Source organism: Pteropus medius, unplaced genomic scaffold (assembly GCF_902729225.1).
Source record: "Pteropus medius unplaced genomic scaffold, Ma_sr-lr_union100, whole genome shotgun sequence".
In the NCBI taxonomy this organism is placed as follows: Eukaryota; Metazoa; Chordata; class Mammalia; order Chiroptera; family Pteropodidae; genus Pteropus; species Pteropus medius.
Genome location: NW_024349802.1, coordinates 1,846,116 through 1,868,977, shown reverse-complemented (window position 1 = coordinate 1,868,977; position 22,862 = coordinate 1,846,116). Strand labels below are relative to the sequence as shown.

The window sequence follows — 22,862 nt, the reverse complement described above, 5'->3', positions numbered from 1 at the left end:
AGGGTCAAAGCTGGGACTCAAAGCCACACGGAATGAAAGGGCACCAAGGACTCTGGTGCTGGGCGGGCGGGGCCCCGAAGGTCCGTGTTTCAGGGTCATGCCATCCCTGTCACAGCCGGCCAGCTCCACCCTGGGGCGTGCGGGCAGCCGCAGCCCGTGTGCAAACGGGAGCCTGGCTGCTCCCAAGGAAACTACAAAGCAGGTGACGGGCGGGGTTTAGCCTGGAGCTGCTGACTGCAGCTGCGGCCTCTGCCCTCGTTACCCGTTGGCTTGGTGTTCAGGCGAGAAGGGCCCAGGTGAGGAGCACGCCCGAGACGCCCTCCCACGTGCCACGCGGCCGCGGGGTGGGCGGCGTGGAAGTGAGCGCTGTGCACGAGACCCGGGCCTGTGCACGCACAGGTGTGTGAAGGGGCTGGTGGGGCTGGGGCGAGGGGCGGGGGCCGGGCCGGATGGCAGGCCCTCACGCAAATGCTCCATGCAGGAGGGAGTCGACGCCGGGGACGGCTTTGGACAGGTCCTTCGAGGTTCCTCCAGGGCAAAGACGTCCGGCTTCTGAGCCAGGGAGCCGTCCGGCTTCCGGTCCGGTGCTCACGGGCGGGCCCACTGGCGAGGCGTCAGCTGTGCCGGTTTATCCTTGTGATTGCGGCCGGAGCTGGGCTGCTGGGAAACGCTGATATATAAGATCACGGGCAGGAGACGCCGCCTTGGGCCTGTGTGCAGAAGTCGTGGGAAGAGGCCGCAGGCACGTTTGGCTCAGGAGGTCCGTCAGTCACTCCCCCCGCCTCTGTCAGGGGGGCCAGCTCACCCGACCCCCACCATGCTTCTCACTGCTCTTAGCACAACTCTTCTTTTAGGCCTTTGTTATGTTGACCGAAACTAGCGTCTGTCAGTTCACGTGGAGGCTCCAGCTCAGGGTGTCGTCGTGTCTCTGGAGGTGAGTGAGGCACGTGCGCTTCCCCGCCCGCCCGCTCACACGCGGCCGGGCACAGTGCCGGGCAGGCTCCGTTTCTGCAGCCCGTTTCTTACGGGCTTTGTTTTCAAACAAACTTTGTTCAAAATACCGTGTTTCGGTTGCAGTTCCCGTGACCGAGCGACTTGCTGGCGAGCGCGTCGTATCAGCGAAGCCGGGGCCGCTTCGCGCTGGGTGCCGTGCGGGTGCGGAGCTGTGGAGCTGCGGAGCTTCGGCCTCCGGCGCGTTTCACAGACAAACGAGGACGCGGCGGGTGGGGGGGGCAGGAAGCGAAGGACAGTGCCACCGCTCGGCCCTTCCAGGCGGACAGCTGGTTTTCTTTCTTCCCAGTAACTTGTGAAAATGACATTTTAGGATCAGATTCCCAAAATGGGGAGGAACTGTGAAGAGGTTTTACGTCTTGAATGACTGGCGCTTCTGTTGTGCTTTACGGGAAACCTAGTCTGCGGCCACGTCCCCCTGCACAAGCCCGCTGCCAACTGAGCTCGGAAGCTAAGCAGGGTCGGGCCTGGTTAGTGCTTGGATGGGAGGCCACCAGGTGCTGTAGGCGTAAATAAAAAATAAAAGAAACTCAGCTCTTTCACGTATGCTTACTTCGAAAATTGTTTTCTTAGGTGCTCAGGAGAATGGAGAAGGCCTGTGACTTGATGTTCAAGAGGGTCACCAGCCCTTTGGGGACGCTCGAGGTCTCTGGCTGTCGGCAAGGAGTGCATGGGATTAGGCTGCTCGGCAAGAAGACCCCGGACACTGAGTAAGTGACCGTGTGTGACACATCTGTGGCGGGGGGTCGGAGCAGCAGAGGGGGTAACAGGTTCCTGCTGTGCTCCACGGGTCACGGGTAGCACAGAGCCACGTGCCACCAATCCCAGAAACGAGCGTCTCGCGACAGCGCCGTGAGTGTCCTCGTCGGGCACCTGGGCTCGTTGCCCGAGGCCGTCCACCTCCAGTTGGGCGGGGGACGTAGCCGTTGCGCAGCGGCTCCCGGGCGCTTGGTTACCGTGTGCGTTTGCGGAGCGGCTGCTGGGTCAGGACCCCTGGACGCGCGGGCTCCGGGAGGTGCTGCCCGAGCTCGCCCTTCAAACCGGGCGCAGCCTCCCCAGTCAGCCCGCCAGGTGAGTTTCATCCTGAAGTCCCAGAGTCGCCTCACGGGGTGGGTGGGTGCCCCCCGTCCCTCAGGCGCTGGCAGTCGGGGCGTGCGCACCCCCTTTCCCGCACGACGCGCGGTGTGCGTTTCCAGGGCACGTTCCTCTCGTGAACCATCCCTGCTGCGTCTCTCTGGTTGCAAAGGCATAAAGAACGGAAGTTCTCCCTAACCTTCTCTTCCTCCGCTCACTGATGGTGAGGCCTTGTGTTAAAATGCAGCTCTTGTTGTTTCTGACAAAGGCAGAAACCGCCCAATCGGTGTTTCTTAACTGGCTAATAATCACAATGCCAAGAACGGAGAGAATAATAAGAAACATAAACGTCGATTTTTAACGGGCCCCCGTCAGAAACGGCGTGGCGAGTGCAGGTGCCGTAATAAATACGTCTTCACGTCGGCTGTTGAGGTTTCTCCTGGGGAGCTGTGTGCTACAAGCAACAGCCTTAAGACAGAGTGAGCAAACCTTTGAGCGATGCGAACACGCTTCTCCAGCCCCACGAGAAGCGTCCGGCCGGAGCGTTCAGAGAGCCACAGGTGTCAGGTCATTTATAAGGAAAAACGTTTTGTCTTTTAGCATGTTCAGCTGCACAATAAGTCACAGAAATTGTGTTGAAATTTTTTTTTTTTGGTTTAAAAAACACTTTCAGGCGAATTTGGGGAAGAAAATCAGCATTGTAGGAGATGCTGAGTTAAATCTTTGTTACGGGTCTGAGTCCCGAATGACGACGGGGCCTCGTCCTGAGCAGCTACTTCGGGTGCTTTGTGAGTCAGGTTAGCATCGCCTCAGCCGTGACAGCCTCCAAGTGATGGCTGCAGTGAGCTGCAGCTGGTGGCCCTCAGGAAGCATGTCGGGGAGCGGCGAGGAAGCCGTGGGGGCGGGCGCTGGGGGCCGGAAGGTCCCTGGAGCCTCGGCCACCTCCCAGCTTTCCTCTCCATCTGCAGGCCGCGGTCCTCGTCCTGGGGCTTCAGGCCAAGCCTCCGGGGACCGAGCTGCCACGCTCACATTCCAGGCAGCAGATAAAGGAAAGGCCACCTCGCTTCCCGGAAGGAGCAGCTAACATGTCATTGTCCAGGACACTCGCACGTGGCCACACCTCCCCAGAAGCATGCTGGGTTGTCATGTATGGGCTGAAATTAGGGTTCCGTGCGTAAGGGGGAGCTGGGAAATGGATTCGGGGGGTACCCAACAGTCACTATTATACATACCTACCCGTGTGGTTGATTTTGGGAAAGGACATTTGAAAAGTAGAGAACAGCGTAAAAATTAGCTGTGTAGGAGAAAAGCACGTCCGCGGCTGTCTGACCTTTAGCCCTTCGTCTTCTCTGCTGTCACCGCACTGGCGAGACCCTCCGGCGTGCTCTCCAGCAGCCCTGACGGGGACCTCCTGCCCTTCCTCCAGTCTGTCACCAGACTGATAGGACCTTTGGGTGTCATGGGTGTCCTCAGGCTGAGACTGATTCCTCAGACGGTTGCGTTTTGTCAAATGGTTTTATTTTTTAAATGTGCCGAAGTCAACTAGGGTTTCGAGTGAGTCTTGAAGTGCTGAACTATAGCCCTCATTTCAGGATGAAACTTCTATCGATTTCAGTTTGCTGTTTTGTTTAGAATTTCGGCGTTTAAGTTCACGGGGGATGTTAGTCTGTCGTTTTCTCTGCGATGCCTTCGGGTTTCGGCATTCGGATCATTCTGCCTGCGTGAGGTACTGTTCCCTCTCTGTTTTTTTTTTTGAAGGTGATGTGGGGTGAGTAGGGCTTCCTGGAGCTGTGGATAGATTCCCCTCTGACACCCTCTGGGTCGGCGTGTCTGTCGACGGGCTTCTGCTTGGGAGCCTTTGTCATGGGCTCAGGTGCTGCCTTCGTCCACCTGGAGGGGGGCATCCCTGCCCCCCGACTCGGCTCATGCACGGAGGGCCACTCACGTCCTCCAAGGTGACATCCCCTCGCTCTGCTGCCAGCGGGCGGTGGCGAGGGCGCTGTGAGCAGAGCACCCCGGTGGCCCTGAGCCTGTTCCCCGCTCCTCGGTGCCCGGTGTCCTGGGGTCTCGGTCGTCCGGAAGCCGTGCCGCGCTCTGCCGTGGGGGGCGGGGAGTTGGAAGTTGGCCCCCGAGCCCGTCTTTGTGCGACGCCTGCCCCCACGTTGGCCCATTGGCCGCACGTGTGGTTCCGTGCCACAGCCATCGGGTTCACGTTACCCACCTTCCGTAAACGTGTGTGTGTGGGGGGGGTGCGTGTGTGTGCGCGTGTGCGCGTGCGTGCGCGTGCGTGGAGCGGGGCGGGTGGACATCGGCCAGGAAGTGGCGTAACAGTCGCTTCCATAACTTCCTGCCGATGTCGTATCTCCATCGACAGCTGTCAGTCATGTCGGAGGCGCCGGCGGCACGTGAGGGCTGGGCTGGGTGCCCCCCGGTCGTCCGCGGGCTCTGAAGCTTTGACCTTGTTAGCCCTGCAGGGTCTGCAGAGTTGACAAGGGCCATGGACTGGGCTTATTTTGCTGACGGTATTTTGGGACTTGCTTAGGTTTCCACGAAGGTGATTATCGTATTTGATCACTTGAGAAAATGAACTGTGCAGCCCGGGGCTGACGTGACGTTTCAGTGGGGTTTTGGATCTAGGGTGCTGGTGAGGACGGCGTGTCCTGCATCTTTCATTAATTACTTACCTTTGTTTCTCATTCTCCCCTTGTAAAACCTTCTTAAGAAAAGACGGCAATGTAATGCCAGGAAGGCGTGCGTGCATCAACCAAACTAAGCCGTTGTAAAACTGGATTGTGAAAACTTTTCAGTTGCGTGCTGGCCGCTTTCCACTCCACGAGGACGTGTGGCTGGGGCTGGCGGCTCGCTCAGTGCTGGCGTTCCGCCTCCTGGGGTCTTGCGGGCCCCCGTCCCAGGTGTGTGGTGGGGGAGGTAGGTGAGGCCTTACCCTCCTTGAGGCCTTGGGCGGCCGGCTGGCTGAGGGGCGTTCCAGGAGCACGTGGTGCTGTGTGTGGGGATCTCGGAGCGGGATGGGGAGTCCGGGGGCGCGGGGTGCTGCGTGCGGGGCCGGCAAGGTCACCCATGCAGCGTTGGAGGCCACTGCTCCTGGACGTCAGGAGCCGGGAGAGGGACGTGGCGAGCTGTCCAGCCGGCTCGGGCTGTGGGACTGCCATCACGTGACAGCTGTAGCCTCTGTGCTGCCCTGGGCTTGGGCAGGGGAGGGACGCACCCCGGATGCCCTCCGTCGGCGGGCGGTCTGCGCCCCCACCGCAGGGTGCGGCTGTGACCCCAGGGTGCCACATCCATGGCACAGGGAAATGCGAAGCATCCGGCCGGGAAGGGCCGCAGTGCAGGGCTGCGGCCTCTGTGTCCCCGGCACCCAAGTCCCTTCAGGAACCTGCCCCACGGGTCGCCGCTCACCGGGACCAGGCGCAGCGCGTTCGGCTACTGGACGGTGTTTAAGTGTCGCTGGGGTTTAGAGAGTATTTTCTGGACCCATCTAAGGAAAAGCAACGTAAAAGTTCCGTTTGTCAGCGTCATTACTGTGTCGCAGGGCGGCAGAGCTCGCGGACCCCCCTGCCATGTCCGCGGGTCAGAGGTAGCTGCTCATGTAACCCCGAGTCTGCCAGCTGCCTCTGAATGGCAGCTAAAGCATGTGGGTTCAGACTGTGACCCAAAGTGTCAGGAAGTTCCCCACACTCGGCCCTGCGCCCTGCCGGCCAGCGCAGGTGAAGCCTCCAGGCAGCGCAGGCCCCGCGGCTCCTTCCTGCCCCCCCCACCCCCCCCTCCAGCTCCCTCCTGGCTCGGGGCGCGGCCGCTGCTCCCCCATGAGCAACGTCGAAACCTTAGCGGGTGAAGCGGACGCCCTCCCTGTGAGCGCTGTGGAGCAGAATCTGGGGGGTCAGGGCGGGGGTGGGGAATTATTGGGCTGAGGACGTGGCGGGGAGCGGTCCCCCAGCATCTCAGCCGGAGTTTTCTGCCAGCGTGTTCAGACAAGCTACGAGCGGAACACAAACTGTTCTGGAAGGATTCCGTTCAAGGAAAACCACGTGTAAGGTTCGGCCCGTGGCAGCAGGGAAACACAGCTGTGGGGCGTGCTGGCCGTTCACTTTATTTCTCACACAGAAGGACGTCCTTGTGTGTAGTGCGCGTGTGCACACGTGTTACAAGTGCATTCTAGACGCGTCTGTCCTGCGTCCTTCCACTAAGAGCACACGCTTCCGAAGGGGGAGAGCTTGCTTGTTCTCCTGAACTGTTATAGATGCCCGAAAAGCAGCCTTCCAAAAATAGTCGTCTGTCTTTGAGAATCAGCTGGGGAAGCACTAGCTTTCTGACCCGTTTTAGCCAGTTTGGGGCTCCGCTAGGAGTGCGATGTCACGGGGCTGCTTTGGTCAGAAGGAGCCGGCCACTTATTTCCTTCAAAGTTTCTGGCGTGTTTAAATCTTCTCTAGTAAACAAAACTTTTATTGGAAACGATGGCCCGAGACTGAAGCCCCTCATTTCTGCTGGTTCTGGGTCCCACTGCAGCTCGCGGGCAGCCGAGGGGCCGTGCGGGGCGCCCGGGCTGGGGCGAAGGGCAGAGGCGTCCGTCCTCCTTCCCGCCCTCAGGAGGTGGGGGGCGGGGACGGGCTTCCACGTCCAGAAGGGAGTCTGGGGGGGCACGGGTGGCGGCACTCTGGGAACTTAGACCTCAAGCCGCAGGTGGCCGTAGGGAAGTGTCCAGCACCTCCGGGGCCCTCCTGTCCCCAGCTTTCGTGCTGCCCATCTGCCTTCCCCTGGTTCTGGGGTCTCTCTGTCTGTCTCGGCTTCCATCGGTTTGCATTCGGCCATGAGCTACTTTTCAAGGGCTCGGAGGAATGCTGACATTGGATCGGCCAGCTCGGGGTCCCATGGCAAGGGGTAAGTAACCGCGTGATACCGCCTTGTTCTTTTGCCCGAGTTTTCAAGAGCTCTCCAGATTTTTATTACCCCAAGATCCATATGCCATAGACATATTACCGTCAACTGTAAATTGCCTTCTGGAGACGAAATCAACAAATAACTTTATAGTTGCATTTTTAGCCTTAATATCTGAGGGCCAAAAGCATGTTCAGGATTTATGGAGTTCCTGAATTTAAAATATAAGCAATAAAGTTTTCTTAAGGGGGGTCTCCATCTGCATCTGTTATTACAAAACCCTTAGTTACTTTCGCATGTGACATACTAGGTTTTTACTTTCTGACAAATTATGTCTAAGGAAATTAGTTTGCTTGCATGAAAAGTTATGTGTTTGCAAACTTGAGCAGCTTTGCTGACGGAGCAGCCTAGAGATGAACTGTCAGCATGACTTCGGTGGGGCAGGAAGAATCTGGGCCGCGGGGGAGGCCGGCGGGGGCCCCGCTCCTCGGGGTCCTGCCCTCCCGCCCGAGGCGTCACGGGGTCATGCGGACTGACAACTACAGTGGGAACTCTTCGAAACCCATTCTCGGTTATTTACCCACACGGCGGCACAGCCGTGACCGAGAGGCCGTCGTTCGGTCGGTGTGAGCCGGGCCCGGCTGGCTGCGCATTTCACGGGACGGCTGCCCCTCGCAGGATGGACCGGCGCCGCCCTGACCCAGCCCACCCTTCTTCCGTGGCAAAGTCGACGAAACAAAACTTACCGTTTTGGCTGCTTCTGAGTGTACGGCTCAGTGGCGTTAAGTGTACTCACCGCCACACACCCAGCTGTGCCATCTTCCCACACTGAGACCCGTGCTCATTAAACAAGTCCTCTGGCCACTCTGAGCCCAGCCCCTGCCACCCCCTGGCACCCAGCCTGGGTGGATTCCGCCCAGCCCGGAAGAGTGAGGGGCCCGGACCCTCCTGCACGTGGCAGCAGCAGGTGGGCCCCAGGCACCTTTTTCCTCGGGCAGTGCCCACGCCCTGCCCCTCCCCGGAGCACGGGGCCACAGAGCCAGTGTGGGCAGGTTTTGCTCTCAGGTGAGAAAAAACTTTGAAGAAGTGGCGAGTTCTATACACGTGGGGGAGGTCTCGGCGCTAAAAGCCCCAGCACGTGGGAGCTGAACCAGGGGCAGACGCTGAGGAACAGCCGTTTTTAACTTGGAGTTAGAAGGAGGCTGGTTGGTCACTTAGCTTTATGCATGTAGTCACTGCCATCTTGATGTCGTGTGACCGTTCCAGAGAAAGAGGAGGGTCAGCGGGCAGGTGGGGCGGGGCACAGACGCCGCCTGCAGGGAGAGCAGCAGGCCCGGGGGGTGCGGACGGCAGGGGGCCCTGCTGCTCCCTCCTGAGCCCAGTCCGGCAGTTCCAGGCAGGTGCGGCTCGCTCTGGCCCTTTCCGTGGGGTTTTTGCATAGCTTCGAGGGCTGCCGCTGCACGCTGCTATCTCCCCAGAGTTCTCTGAGGTGTCCACCTGTAACGCTCGTCCCTCTCCTGTCTGTGTGATGGACCGCGAGCGGGCGCGGTGATGAAAACCGCCAGGTCGGACGGCGCCAGGAGATCTTGAGCCGCCTACGCCTAACGCTGTAGAGAAGCCGCAGGAGCCGGCACGCGGCCCGGCCTGGGAGGGGGACTCAGGCCAGTCCTTCAGACAGGCCTGCCCCGGAGCACGGCACAGGCTCCCTCCTGCGTGGCCCGGGCTGGGAGTCAGGCTTTACGGAGTGGATGGTCCAGTTCTGTCTGGGGAAAACGGGGAGAAGTGTTTACAGGCGTGAAGCCAGGATAGGAACCGAAAGACTTTTACCCCGTTTTCTGAGTCAGAACGTAATTGTTTTAACTAGACTGACCCATTCAAAGGGTCATCTTGAGAGTAAGGTGGCAGGTGGACAGCGGGCCACAGGCCACGGATCAGGATGGTGGGCACGGGGCGGGCGCTTCTCTCTCCCCAGATGCCCCAGGAGCGGTGGACCCCCTCTGCAGGAGGCGGGGCTGGCCACGTGACTTGCTGTGGCCTTGAGCTGCTGGCGCAGTTAGACATGGGATTTCAGTGGGCTTCCTGAAGAGGACAAGCCCAGGCAGTCTTCTGCTCCAAGGAAGGTGGCACTGCAGGCCCGCGCACCCCAGGAGCTGGGGGCCCGGCCCGGCCCCCCGCCTGCATCACGCATGACTCTGGGACCAGGCGTTGTGGAAGCCCCTGGGGTCCCAGGCATGGTGCGTGCAGCCCATAGTGTCCCGTGCCCATGGGTCTCAGTGGTCATTCTCGAGGGGTGGGCCGTGCCTATCCCGTCACTGCAGGGGACGTCACCGAGGGGGCGTCCTTCCACGGTTTCTGTCGGGGAGGGCGTGGGGTGGGCGAAGAGAACAGAGGCCCGGGCCCGCGCTTCCGGCAGCCTGCTGACGACGGCCTGTGGGCTGTGCGTGCGTCGTCCGCTGCGCCTTCGGCCGGATCGGCTGCTCGTCCGCGGGAGCTTGCGGTGACTGCGCGGGGCGGGTGGGGCCAGGCGGCGCGTGTCTGTGCCTGCATCCGGCGAGCAGGCCGAGCTGCATGGACAGCTCGGTGCGCGCGCCTGGTTCCTCGGGGGGCATTGCACCCACTGTGAGGGGACTCTTGCCGGTGGTCATTCCTGGCGTTTCGGGGCCACTGGACGAAGGCGACAGGCTTTCTGGTGACATGCATTGAAGGACCAAGGTGCAGGTGCCCAAATCGAAAGGCCCGGAAGTGACACACTCAGAACCCTTCCCGGAAGGCGAGTCTCTGGTGTCACGTTGTAGAGCCGTTTAGCGTTCCCCCCAGCTTCTCTATTAATGTATGTAAAAATATTGAAAGCCCTCGTATGTTACATTAAAAACTATGTCAGCTGCTCAGCTTTTTTCTATTTATTAAAACTTTTCAAGCAGCAAAAACATTTTACTTGTTAATGAGGGAAAGTGGGAAAATTAATGACATCGAGCCCGGATCCACCAAGACGTCTCCTTAACCACGCACAGCGGCTCTCTGCCGCTGCACGCAGTTTAATTTCCGTGATGGGGTTCAGTAAGCAAATGCAAATCGACTTAGTGATTTGCATCAGTAGATCATTTCTCAGTTTAATATCCTCTGATATTTTGGGTCAAGGACTCTTTGGGAGACTGTACAATTTCTAGAGCTAAACTTATTAATACTAGTAATAATACGTTACGTTCAAGTGAATTGAGATAAATGTCATTTCCCAAAGTCACATTTGCACATTGTCTGTTCGCTGTGGAGAAAGGCGATGCTCCCTCGTGCAGGGGACTGCCGTGCCAGTCCCCTGGCCGCGTGGCTGCGGGCTGGCGTCGCTCGTCCGGCGGGAGCTCGGTGCCCAGCGCTGGGAGAGCGGGGGCCGCCTTATCCTGTCCGCCCCGTGCGTGGGGACCTGGCCGTGTGGCACACGGCACGTCTCTGTCAAGTGAGTTCAGCACAGGAAGGCGGGGAATCAACTTCAGCACGCTTCCCCGCGTCCGGTCCGCAGCCGCCCGGTGCCAGCATGCCGGGGGGGCGCGAGCCCGTGCTCGGGGAGACGGAAGCGTGGGTGGACGGTCACTGAGGTCCAGAATGGCAGGGCAGTACGGAAGAGGGACGGGGACGCTGTGGAATCGGCCGGCGAGCGTTTGGCGGGGCGGGGGCCCCGTCGGCCTGTCCCAGAGGCCAGCGCCCGCCCTTCTGCCCACGTCCCGCTTAGAAAGGCCGACGCCTCACTCAGCCTCGCTGCTGTGGGGCCCCGGGGACGGTCCTGTCCTCCCTCGTAGACGGGAAGCGTGAAGACCCCCTCGGCCCCGGGGCACAGTCATGGGGGGGTGAGGCCATCCCATGACCACGAGGGGAGGAGGCTGGAGCCGAAAGTCAGTTTGCTGTCAGCAGGAGTGATGGGAAGGGCCAGGTCCCTGATGGCACAGCCGCTGGTGACCTTCCCCAGAGCACCGGGGACCCGACGGCACCCGCGTCACGCGTGCCGCAGCAGCCTGCGGGTGGCGAGCTCGTGACGTTTCCGTCCGTGTCTCTGTGACTCTCAGGCTCGTTTCAGCAAAGATAAAAATGCGAGGAAGTAAAAGTCACTCGACTCTATTACCCGGAAATAAGGTGTTGACATTGTAGTATAATTCTTTCTGGAGTCTTTATCGGAGTGTGCAAACCGCTTCCGTATTTATAAATCTACCCTCACGTCGTGAGCGCCCAGGCCGAGCACTCTCTAAGGCCTGCGGCGCATGGCCGTGCCGTGACGCCGCGTCCCCGTTTGCTGTCCTCCGTGAGCACCTGCGCGCTCCGTGACCGCTCCCTAACCAGCCTCCTGCCGTCTGCCTCCAGCCTTTGCCCCCGACGCCCGTTCTCTGCTGTGGAGTCATTTCTGGAAGCAGACGTGACCGTGCGATGCCCTCGGGGATGACAGGTGTGGTGACTGCCTCGCTTCCTAACTCTGGTCCGGCCGTGCCGGTAGCTACTTCAGACGTCCTTTTAAAGTCAGCGAGTGCCGGATTCGGGGGTCGGAGTGGCAGTGCCCTCACGAAAAGGGACGTGGTTACGGAGGTTGGGGCGAGACGCAGTGTGAAATTCAGGGGTGCATTTTAGCCAGTCGCAGGGTGTGGCACTGTGTACCCAGGCCCGGTCACTCCCTGGCGCTTACTCTCTAGAGCGGTCAGCGGGCCTGCGGTTCGGGGAGCCCCGCGGTGGGCGGAGCCTTCTCCCGTGGCGGCCCCCGGGTCCGCTCGGCCTTCCTCTGAAGCAGCAGCGATCTGTTAAAGTGTTGGCTTCCACGGAGCCGTTCATGCTCTTCAGTGTCCAGAGTCCACATTTGTTGTGACCGTGTTGGACGGTGACGGGTTGGCAGGATTTTGTCACCGCTGGTGCTGAGCTGCTGTGTCTTGTCTCTGCCAGCTGCTGGGTCTCACTGAGCACGTGCGCGGGCTGAACTGCGTCCCATAAAATTCACACGTTGAAGCCTGAACCGCCAGCCCCTCGGAACGTGACTGCGTTTGGAGAGGGGGCCGCGCCGGAGGCCTTAGGTTGAATCCAGGTCGTAGGGTGGGCCCTGATCTGCTGTGACTGGGAGGTCAGGGCACAGACAGGCCCAGAGGGCAGAGCCCGCGAGGACACAGGGAGGGGGCGGCCTTCCGGAAGCCGCGGAGCGAGGCCTCTGGAGGAGCCCGCCTTGCGCAGATTCGCGGCCCCGAAGCCCGGTTTGCGGCCCTTCGCTGCGGGGGCCCCAGGGGGCTGTCATCGCGCAGTGAGCTTCCTTCCCCTGCGCTGCAGAATCCCGCGGCTGCTGAGGGCGAGCCTCCTGGCCAGTTCCGCCCCTGGACAGCCCCTGGGGGCGCAGTCAGGGCGGGTGACGGCCGAGAGCACAGGGAAGGGTGGGGAACGACCAAGGTGGCAGATAGAGAAGGAGAGCCAAGCTCGAGAAGGCCGCTTTTTTTAGTGACTTTTGAGCGGCGAAGTTGCGGGCCGTGTACAGAAGTTGCCCACACAGCCCCTGCTCGTGCCCACCCAGCCTCCCCCATCGTCGGCATCCCCAGCAGATGGTACGAGGGACCCACAGTGACAGCACCATCACCCCAAGTCCACAGTTTATAGCGCAGCTCACTCTTGGCGAAGGCGTCCACTCTTTAAACAGATCGGATTCAGCAGTGACGAGGGCTGGCCGTGGTGAGTAATGTTCGTCTTGAATGATGCTCACTTTCCCCCAAATCCTTGTGTGCCTTTGCGGACCAGTGGGGCCACCTCTCCTTCATCCGATGGACTGGACGTGCGTCTGAACCAACTCTCCCACGGAAGGAGCCTGGTGACAGAGTCCACAGGCCCCTGCAAAACACGCAGATGGTCGCACCTCCTTAGAAACCACTTTTTCCGAGCGAGGTGTCCTGCTGTCCCTGTCACCTCTGTCCAGCCTGCCTGACCCCGTTAATCCACGGTCCCCAAAGTCGGCAGCAGGGAGAAGCGATCCCTCGGTAACCGCTCACGGAGCCTCGGCCCCGGGTTCCCCGTGGCGTCCAGGCTAACGAGCGGCCGGCGGGCACGGAGCGCAGTCTCCGCGCTCACCCTCACCCCAGCAGCGTCTCGTCCCCAGTGTCCTGGTTAAGCTTCCGGCCTTCCTCTCGGCCGAGCGCGCGGCCGGTCCCCCGCCTGCGTGCCTCCGCGTCTTCCCGCATTGCTTTAGCGTGTTGCTGTGTTGCTGCGTGTGCTGCGTGTGCTCTTTCCTGCCAGACACGAGTCGTAATTCGCCTCTGGAACTGCCCTATATCCCTGAGAACTGCGCACAGACGAACTCGCTAATGAGTTCAGTAAACGTTAAGTAATTAGGTAATTGGTGTCTTAAATGATATAGATTATGCAGAAGTCTTTGAATTTTTATGTAGGTGTTTGCAAAGTGTTTTCGTGATAATTAGGGGCGCTGGTCGTGGTTTTTGATAGGCTAGGAACTCATTATTTTTCCCCGTTGCAGTAATGAGGTAGAGCCCCTGACCCGAAAACTCCGTCTCCAGCACGTTTCCAGGCGTGGAGAAAGTGGGGTGCCTGGTTTGTCACCCCCGCTTCCGAGAAGAACTGGGCTGAGCCAGACGTACTCAAAAAGAGCTCGTATTCGAAAATGCCCATCCACAAATATGAAACTGCGTTTGGAGGTGGCCCGGGGGGCCCTCTTGGCCCAGTGCGGGATGAAGGGCGGGCCTCACGGGCGCGTTTCCCCCGGTCCTGGAAGGTCGTCTGGGCTTCGCCTCGGCACGTATTCCAGAGGGACGCCTCCCGATTCGCCTCCGTCGCCGTGACGCCCCATCTGCATCGGGACAAGGCACAGGGGCCGTCGTCAGTGCGGGAGGGGCCGGCCTGGGCCCTGGTTGTGTCTCCAGGACCCGGCTCGGTCTCCGTGAGGCCCGGGCTCATCCGTCCTTGATAAATGGCCAGACGGAGATGTGGGCCACTGGGGCTGCCAGGCCGCGACGAGATGGAAGGTGGCCTCTGCTCGGAATGCGGTCCTGCCTGTCCTGGGTGCACAGCGAACCCTGAGCATCGGGGCCGTGGTGCCAGCGGGCAGGTGCGTGGGTGCACGGTGAAGAACATCAGTATTTCATGGCTGCCCCCAGGATGAGTGTGTGTCGTGAGTGAGCCGTCTGTGGCCCTGAGCCGCCAGCGGACGAGCCGTCTTCTTGGTCCCTCGGCATCCGGGCGGCTCCCTTCCCGTGTCCCCCCTACGTGGAAGCCGCGTGCGCTCTCCCCGCTGCCCGTCTGAGGCCGGAGGCCGTGAGCTCTGGCTGGGGGCGTCTCTGTGACAACCCGTGCCCCCCGCGACGCCGCCTGCCCGCGCCCGGGGAGCCCCCGCGACGCCGCCTGCCCGCGCCCGGGAGACGCGCCCACGGCGCTCGGCTTTGCTTCTGGTTTTATCGTCTTCGTTTTTGCTCGTCTGCGAAAGTGGCCGATCTGGCGTTTTTCGTGAAATGTGTCAGATCATTTCTGCCATCTGTCTTTCTCCTCCACCTTTCTCATTTCTTCCATTCCCATCGGGCATGCCCTCCTTCCATGCCCTGAGGCGTGACGCTGGCCTCGTCGGCTGGGGCGGCGTGTGCGCCCTTGTAGGGGCGGTGGGGGCAGCCACCGTGGGGGCTCTGGGGAGCCACAGCAGCGGCGTCCGGGCTGCCGGGCCCCTCGGTCAGCCGTGGGGCGACGACCCCGTCTCCTGGCCACGTGCACCCAGCAGCACGCCTCACGAGACAAGGTGCCGGCCACCGCGGGCGCCGTCCTCTGCCTTCCAGTGGTGTCCTGCCTGCTCGGCTGCGTCGTTGACCCTCCATAGGTGAGCGACCTCCTCAGCGGGGTGAGCGAGGCAAAAGGCACGTCGAGTGGACTCGCCGCACGTTTACCTGTGTGCCACAGCCCCGATATTTATTCAGAGTGGTTTTCCTCAAATATTTAATAAGAATTAATAATTGAATGTACTCTCGCCTTCTCACTTCGCCCTGGGGTCCCCTAAGATCTTTGGAGCTAAAACTAGTTTGGGCCCCTGAGGGGTTTATAGAAATTAGATACGTCTGATATGGAAATGGTCGGCCTGGTGAAACAATTGAGTCCTTAAGTAATTTGCTATTCCCATTGATAATTAGGAGAAACCCCTGTTTCGGCTGCATTTCCCAATCTTTTTTTTTTTTTTTTTTTGACTATTTTCGGGGAGAGTTCTGGCATTAGCAGCTAATTTTTTTTCCTGTGATCCCACTGTAAGGTAAGTGGCTTTGGCATATTGTGTTGCCTTGATGGGTTATTAAATTGTCGCTTCTAAAAGATGAATGTGGGTTACAGAGTATATTGTCCCATACATCATTTTAGTCATCAGGAATGTTTAAGAAAACTGAATAAGAGTAAATTCTTTTAAATTTATGATTGGAATTAGCAATTTTATTAGGTCCTTTTTTTAGAAACAGAAACTTCCAAAGTCTCAAAATATACATCTTTGTTCTCTGAAGAGGCCGCACGCTGCCCTTCATCTGTCTTCCAAAAGGGCACAGACGGCGCGGGATGCTCACGCCGCGAGGCTCTGCCTGCCGTCCCCGCGCGGGCTGTGCGGACGCCGACGCCCCAGGATTTACTGTGCAGCGCCTCGGCCATCGTTCCCCTAAGTATTAATTTTAACTCCACTAATAAGAAACTGAACAAAAGTGGAATTATGAGTTCAGTAGTATCCTGTGAAAGGTCAGTTGTTAAAAAGGCAGAGTCTGACATTCTGTGGGAAAGGTGCCTTCGTTAATCACTCCGACCGGCGGCCGCGGGCGCTGCTGACCGGCGGCCTCACCGCACGCAGGGCCAGGGCCCACGTGGTTCCTGTGAAAACAGTTCCGTGCATCTGCAATATCGTTGCACTTTGAAGATGTGTCATTAACATAGAAAATCTTACGAGATTTTGAAAAAGGAAAACCACCTGTTAATTTTGTAGGCCTGTCACCACGTGAGCACGCTAGGACAGTGCTAGCTACGTGACACGTAGCACTGCTGGCTCAGGGTGGCCGTGCACGGCCCAGCGGGTGGAGGGCCGTCTGCGTGTTGGTGTCACCCGGAATGCTGGGAGCTTCTTCAGTCTCTCGTACCCGTGTTCGTGGTGCACGTAGCACGCGCGCTGGCCGCCTGCGAAACCGCTCAGCCTCCCTGCCTCGAGCTCGTCCTGTCCTGTGTGTTACTGCCACAGCGCACCTGCTGTGCACGGGGCTGCGTGGCATCAAACTACCTGGGCATTTGATGCGTCCCGCGAACTCAGGGACAAAGTTCAATGCGAATATGTAAATCGTTAAGCAGGTGACAGGTGACGCATTCATGTCGAACCTCTTTTACTGTGGACTGTTGACGGATTCTTTTCATTCGTCTGTTAAGGGATGGAGTCGTTGCAGCCGAGGTCCTCGCGGGTCCCCGCGGTGTGGCTGTCGTGGGGTCCCAGTGAGGCTCCGAAACGGGAGACCGGCTGGGGACCTCGGTGTCTCCCTCAGAAACTGGTCCTTCGTAGCCACTTTCCTGAAGCCGACTTCTGTAAACAGAACGTTTCTCGCTCTGTCCTGTCAGGCTGTGTCAGAAGGGAGGGGACAGGCCGTGCTCGTCTTGGCACCAGGGAAGCTTCTTGCCGAGGGGGCGCCCTTTGCACATCTGTGGGGCCCAGTGGCGCCTCGTGCACACGTGCGCAGTGTCTCGGCTGTCCCCAGGCCGGGATGCACCCTCCCTGCGTCTTACCTTCCTCGTTCCTCGCTCTGCTGTTCCTCCTCTACCAGGGACAGGTGGGGGCCAGGCCGTTCCATGACGGGGACCGTCCCCAGCGTGGACGCTTTTGGAATTCCCTCCGTCGGCACAGACAGTGACACGGTGGGTGAGGGGGTGGGAGACGGGTCCACTGCGCATGTGGCTATTTTGACCTTGGCCCCACTGCACCCAGCGGGGCCTCTGCAGCGCTAGCCCCACATGAGGGGAGCAGGAGCTGCCTGCACGTCACCCGTCCCGCACCAGCCCCTCGGCTCCGCTCACACTCGCTTTTGCAGGTGAGAAGCAGAGGTCAAGCAGTCCGCCAGAGCCCCACAGCGCCGGGCCGACAGCCTCGTAAGTGCGGGCGTTACACTGTCTTGCGTGCTGTGTGACGGCAGGGCACCGTGGCCTGCGCGGGCACGGAGTCCACGCCAGAGCTGGGACCGTCCACGGGAAGGTCCGCTTCAGTGCCACCAAGGCAGAGCGTCTTAGAGTCCCCAGAAGCCGAAACTGCTGCGTCTGCAATGTGGCAGCTCTGCTTCCTGGTTGTCATAATTTTTGCTTAATGGCTGTTTGTGCTGCGTTGCCCAGGTCCATGGGTTGCTTAACATAAATGATTACATTTGCTTCTGATTAAAAACTTCTCCATTAGGAGTGCAGCGCCCGGACTTGTCAATGATTTGTTGCTGAAGCTTTATACTTCATTAGCCACGTCGCCAACGCCACGTCGCCAACTAAGAGTTGTCTAAGAGTCAGGGACACTTGTAATGAGCTGTGTAATAAGGACCCTCCACCAGAATAGAGACCGCGTCTTCCTGAGCAGCTCAGCATGCAGATAAAGGCCTGGCAGACACGTGGTGACTGCGCCGGGCTGTGGGCTCAGGCAGGGGCGAATGAAGTGTTTTATTGCTGGAGCAAGACTTGTTGTAAAAAATTATATACCATTCATGACCGAAATCCTTCAGAACACGCTGGCACCATTCCCCTCTCAACCTGTAGCTTACGTTTTCAGCATCACACCATTCTCTCGATACGGCGTTGAAAAGCACCCGCTTAACGGTGTTTGGGGGTGCCACTCCGTGCCGTCACCCCGTGGCCCGCTCGCGTCAGCTCTTCGGCATGGGCGTCCTGTGCGCAGCGACACAGTGATTACGTGCTTTATTGTCGGGGCGCCCAGCACAGACAGAACGTCTGCAGTCGCTGCATTAAATGTGACGGGCGTTTTTGTGACCGACGTAAAATCCTGGACGCAGATGCTTCGTGGCCGGGCGGCTGGGTGTGGGCTCGTGCTCCCCCCCGACAGCGTGGGCCGCTTTGTGCCCTCGCTGCCACCGGCCCCCTTGCCCGCGGCGTCCCCCTCCTGGGTTTCAGATGCCCGAAAACGCATCGCTCACCCCGCTCCCCCTCACCACGTGGGCACCGTGTTGACGCACGTCCCCCCCCCACAGGAAGGCAGGGAGCAGGACAGCCGATGCCGAGAGAGACCACGTTCTCGTACTCGTGACTGTGTCGGGACGGGTCCGCTGGTCTCTTCTGTGCGTGGCTCGTAAGTCGCTGTATCACGGGGCGTGTGCGTAGAACATGACGGCCCGTGCACGGTGCAGCTCTGTCTGCAGCCTCAGCCGACCACGGGGGTCTTGGAATGCGCCCCGTGGGGGAGGGGCTGTTGCGTGGGCGGGATTGGGATGGCTCTCCGAACCTGACTTGGCGACGGTGACTCTGGCTGCGGTTGGGAGTAACACTGGACCTGGAGGCTGAGGAGATGGGGCTAGGCCAGTCCTGACTAGCTTGTGACCTTGAACGAGCTGTATAGCTTCTAGGTCTCTGTTCAAGCGAGGCTAACACCAACCCTACCGTATTTGGGGAGGGACACACAGGAACACAGAACACTCAGTCACACAGTGCTTGGTGCACGAAGGTCCTTGGTCACCCCTTGTGCAGACACCTGCGTGGCCACCGCCGTGTGCGGCCAGGTCCCGGATGCAGAGTGGCTCGGCCTCGCGCCACGGCCCTCACCGGCACTGGGCTGGCATTGGTTCCTGCTGGTGTCAGAGGCAGAGTTTCTGGGGCTCCTTGGAGGCCATGGCTCTCGCTGGCCGGGCGTGTGGCCTCAGGCTCCGCCTCCTGTCTGTCTGCACAGTACGCTCTGTGGGTTTCATCTCTCACGTTCGTTGACAAACTCTTCACTATGGTGAGGGACCATCTTTCTGAATCGCGTGTTGTCACGGAGACGTCACGGCAGGGACGTGGCGGGAAGGCGGACCTCGTGCTCACTGCTCGCAGGCCGGGCCGGAGGGCGGACCTGGCCGGTGCTTCCGCCTTCCCTGGGCTGCTGATTTTGGGGGCTCTGTGACACGATTAAATACGTTCAACCTGACGATCACCCCGAACGAGACTGAGTCTTTGATTCGCAAGCCCCCTCTGGTTCTCCCAGGGCCGAGGTTTGATTGTCGTGAGGATGAATCGCCGTGCTGTTGGCGATGGCTGCGTTCGGTGGTTTCAGTGTTGGGTGATTGGGAACTTTGTCTCTGCTTCTGTCCAGCCTGTCGCCGTCTGCATTTGAGGAAGGCCAGAGGCAGAGATGGTGGGCCGGGTGAGTCGAGGCCTTGTAGGGCGCGGCGGGCTGGGGACGGCCGTGCGGGGCAGGTCGAGTGGCAGCTGGCCCCCTCCCCCCGGCACTCCCCCCGCCCCTGCTGCCGCCGCTCGCCGTGTGTGTCCTGCTGCTGGGCAGCGGGCCGCTGGCTCGGTACCGTATTCCTGGGGCGGGGCGGCCGGTTCCAAGCCTCCCGCCGGGGACCACCCTCCCCGCGCCTCTCCCTGCCACACCGTAGGCGTTCACCCACCCGAGGGCTGGCCCGCTCCCCCGCAGACGGAGTGACACGTAGCCCTCCACCACTTCCCCAAGACAACGGGGTGCACGGGGTGCGTGTGCGGGCGTGTGCAGACGCGCGTGCGCGTGCCTGAGGGCGGGGCGCCTGGAAACCTGGCTCCCGTGCGTGGGGGGCCGCCGGCCCACCTGGAGACAATCATCCCCAGCTGGGCGTGGTCTCTGCATTCGTGGAATCTGGAGAGTTGCAGGTGCGTCGAGCTGCTGACAGGTAGAAGATAGTGAAAAGGTAGCGAAAGACGCAGCCGAGCCCGGGAACCGATCTGAGGCCGTGAGCGCCTCATCTGGAGTAACGTGGGGCGGTGTTAGAGGGAGGCGTCGCCGTGGCCCTCGGCCCCCTGCTCAGTGCTGCGACGTACCCGCCGAGTGACGAACGTGCTGCCGTTTGTCCCAGCTGCTCACCTCGTACGTCCGGAACAAAAACCGACGGAAAACGGGTGTAGAATATCGAAATTTAGGACTCGCCGCCCTCGGCTGTGCTTTCTCGTCCCTCAGATGCGGTAGCCGTCTCTGATTGCACGGTGTGTCGCGTGCCACATCCTCGCCCGACCAGCCTGTCCACCTGCGGCCCCGCTCGGGGGCCCCCCCTGCGTGCCATCTCCTCGTGGGCTCGGGTGCAGCCCTCAGGAGTTTGGCGATGATGCTGCAGCAGCTCACGTCGTGGTGTGGGCCATCGAGATGTCCCTTCCCAAAGACCCCGCGTCCCCCAGCACCTGGTACACTTTTGCTAGGGTTCGGGCCCCGGTATATTGAGGTTGGGGGGGCCTGCCTGGGAGGGGTCCCCAGCCTGTGCCCCGATGGGCTGGACTGCAGGTGTGTTGTCACAGATAACACTTCACAGGCCCGCTGTCCCCACAGCCCTGTCCTTCACACTCAGCCTGGCCTGCCTGGCCCCCCGCCCCAGCCCCTGCCCCAGAAGCCAGGCTGCCCATTGGCCAGCTCTCCAGGGCAGGGTGGCCGCAGCACTGTCCCCAGGACCTGCTCGGCCTGCCCTCACACAGGTTGGGGGCTGAGAGCTTGGGAGCCCTGCCTCCTGCTGGGGGTGTGAGGGGGCGGGGCGGGCGTGAATGGCAGCGGTCAGCAAAGGTCAGGTGCAGCGCAGACGCCTCCTCCACCGGGTCCTGGGGCGAGCGTGCTCAGAGCGGTCTCCTGGATCCTGCACATGACCCAAGCATCCTCTGACTGGCCTCGGTGCGTCCAGAGCGCCTGTCCAGTGCCTCGGGCCCCTCCCCTTGTGCTCCCTTTGCCTTCCTGTCAGAGTGACGCCCACCCCATGCCTCCCGCTGCTGCCCAGACCCCTTCTGTGTCTCCCGGTGGCGCCCGCCGGAGCCGCCCGTCAGTGTCCCCGGCTCAGGGCCCGGGGTGGGTGCCACCCAGATGGCTGTGGTCAGCCTGCCTCCCGCATGCCCTGTGCTGTGCGTGTGGCCTGCCCACCTCTGTGTTGGGGTCCCCGAGCCGCCCGCCTCTGATGGCTCATCCGGAGCCCGGCCTCGAGTCACACGGCAGCCACCGTTTCTCGAGGGACGGGACACGAAGCGACAAGAGGAGGCGGCGCTCGGGCCGAGTCTGGAGGAAGCAGGCGCCCCAGCTCCCACGCGTCCCCTCCCAAAGCAGTCAGAGGGGCCATGGCATCTTCCTCCGGGAGTGAGCTGCAGCCACAGCTGTCAGCCCGCGAAGCCTCAGAGTCAGCACCGGGATTTCACTGGGGGCCGGTCGTGGAGGGGCTCTCAGCACAGCACGTGCCTGACCCGGGCTCCTGGGGCAGACAGGCGTCCACGTGGCTTGTGCAGACAGTTTAGGCAAGACGCTCTCCCCAAAGTCCCCGGTGCCAGCCGAGGGGCAGTCCCGTGAGCAGACTCGGGGGAGCAGCTCGGGGCTGCTGTGTTCTCTCGCACACCTCTCACTGAGGTCTGGCGTCTGTCCCGGCACCCCAGGGGCTGGGCCAGCCCGCGCCTCGGTCCGTGGAACGTGGCAGGGGGCGTTGCAGGGTGTTTGAGCCTTGCACCGTCTTCACACTCCGAGGCTGTCGTGTGGGGACGCTGAGCCAGCCCCCCCGTAGGACGGCCGCCTGGCAGGGACAATCACCAGTCGCTGGATGTGGGAGGGAGGGTCCTCGTGGGCCACCCAATCCCAGTTGAGTCGCTGGCTTCCGGCTGCCGCGTGCGTGAGCCCAGGCAGACCGTCCGAGCCGCCAGCTCCGCTCAGGTTGCCAGCTCTCAGACGGGGGAGCTGCCGAACAATCGTGGTTTCAGGTCACTGCGTTTGGGGGCAGGGTGCGCAGCGGTCAGCGACTTGTGTGGGGCCATCACCCCCCCCGCCCCACACCTCCCTCAGCACCTAGGGTTGAGCTCGTGCCTCCCCTCGGTCCCAGCGTCACCCCGAGCTCCACGCACTGGCCGTCCTGCTTCGGCACCTCACGGCCACCACATGTCACTCCGTGTCCTTTTCACCCTGCTCGCTGTAGCCCAGCCCGGGTCTCCTGGGACGCTCTCCTCGCTGCGTCCTGGAACACCTGGTGACCTCGGAGGACCACCGAGAAGCCTCACTAGTAACCGCTGTGCCACGGCGCGGGGCTCCCCAGTCCTGCACTGGCGCCCGTGACGGCCCGATGCCCCCCTCGGGGCTCAGGAGGGCGGGGGCGACTCCTGCCCCTTTCTCCCCTGGCATCCCCAGCCCCGCCCCCAGGGTGACGCGCACACAGGAGGTGCTACATACGTGCACATAACGTAAATATGTTGTGTCACTGACTACACGCAGCCTCGGTCCAGGACGGTGTGGAGGTGGGATGCTGGGGACCTGCGTGTTCATACCCGCGTGTGGCGGGCGAATTCGAGACTGTCAGGTTTGTGGGTAGACGGCGTGGGAACCCCACTGACTTCTTGTCACCTCGGCCAGTCCCGTGTAAGGGTGGCAGGAGCGTTGTGCCACGTGGCAGAGACCTCTGCTCCCTGGTCGGGTGGGTGGCCGAGGCGTGCTGGCATCCGCGGGCCGGATACCAGCAGTGACTTGCTGTAGCAGCTGTAGCTGTGTTGCCAGGGTCTGGGACAGGTAGACCGAATGATAAGTCATCCGTCACCGTCGGTGATCAGGACCAGGGAAGTGCCGTCTCCGAGCCTGGCGGGCGGTGTGTGGCTGTCAACGATGGTGCCCTCGCGTCCCCTTTGCCCGAGTTTGTCAGGAGCCCCCGGCTCGGTGTGGGCCGGTGCCTGCTTTGGGGGTTTCAGTTTTAGGGACCTGGGAAAGAGGAAGCAGAGCT

At 61.0% G+C, this 22,862-nt stretch overlaps 1 protein-coding gene across 3 annotated transcripts in view; it reads left to right on the top strand.

Moving 5' to 3' along the window:
- MGMT (O-6-methylguanine-DNA methyltransferase) overlaps positions 1 to 22,862 on the top strand; it is a 193,530-nt gene that overhangs the window by 43,627 nt on the left and 127,041 nt on the right. For all 3 annotated transcript variants that reach the window (XM_039835991.1, XM_039835989.1, XM_039835990.1), the window contains one exon: positions 1,585 to 1,721. In XM_039835991.1, coding sequence (XP_039691925.1) covers positions 1,597 to 1,721 — 125 coding nt within the window. In that variant the 5' untranslated portion in view covers positions 1,585 to 1,596. The remainder of the gene's footprint in view (positions 1 to 1,584; positions 1,722 to 22,862) is intronic.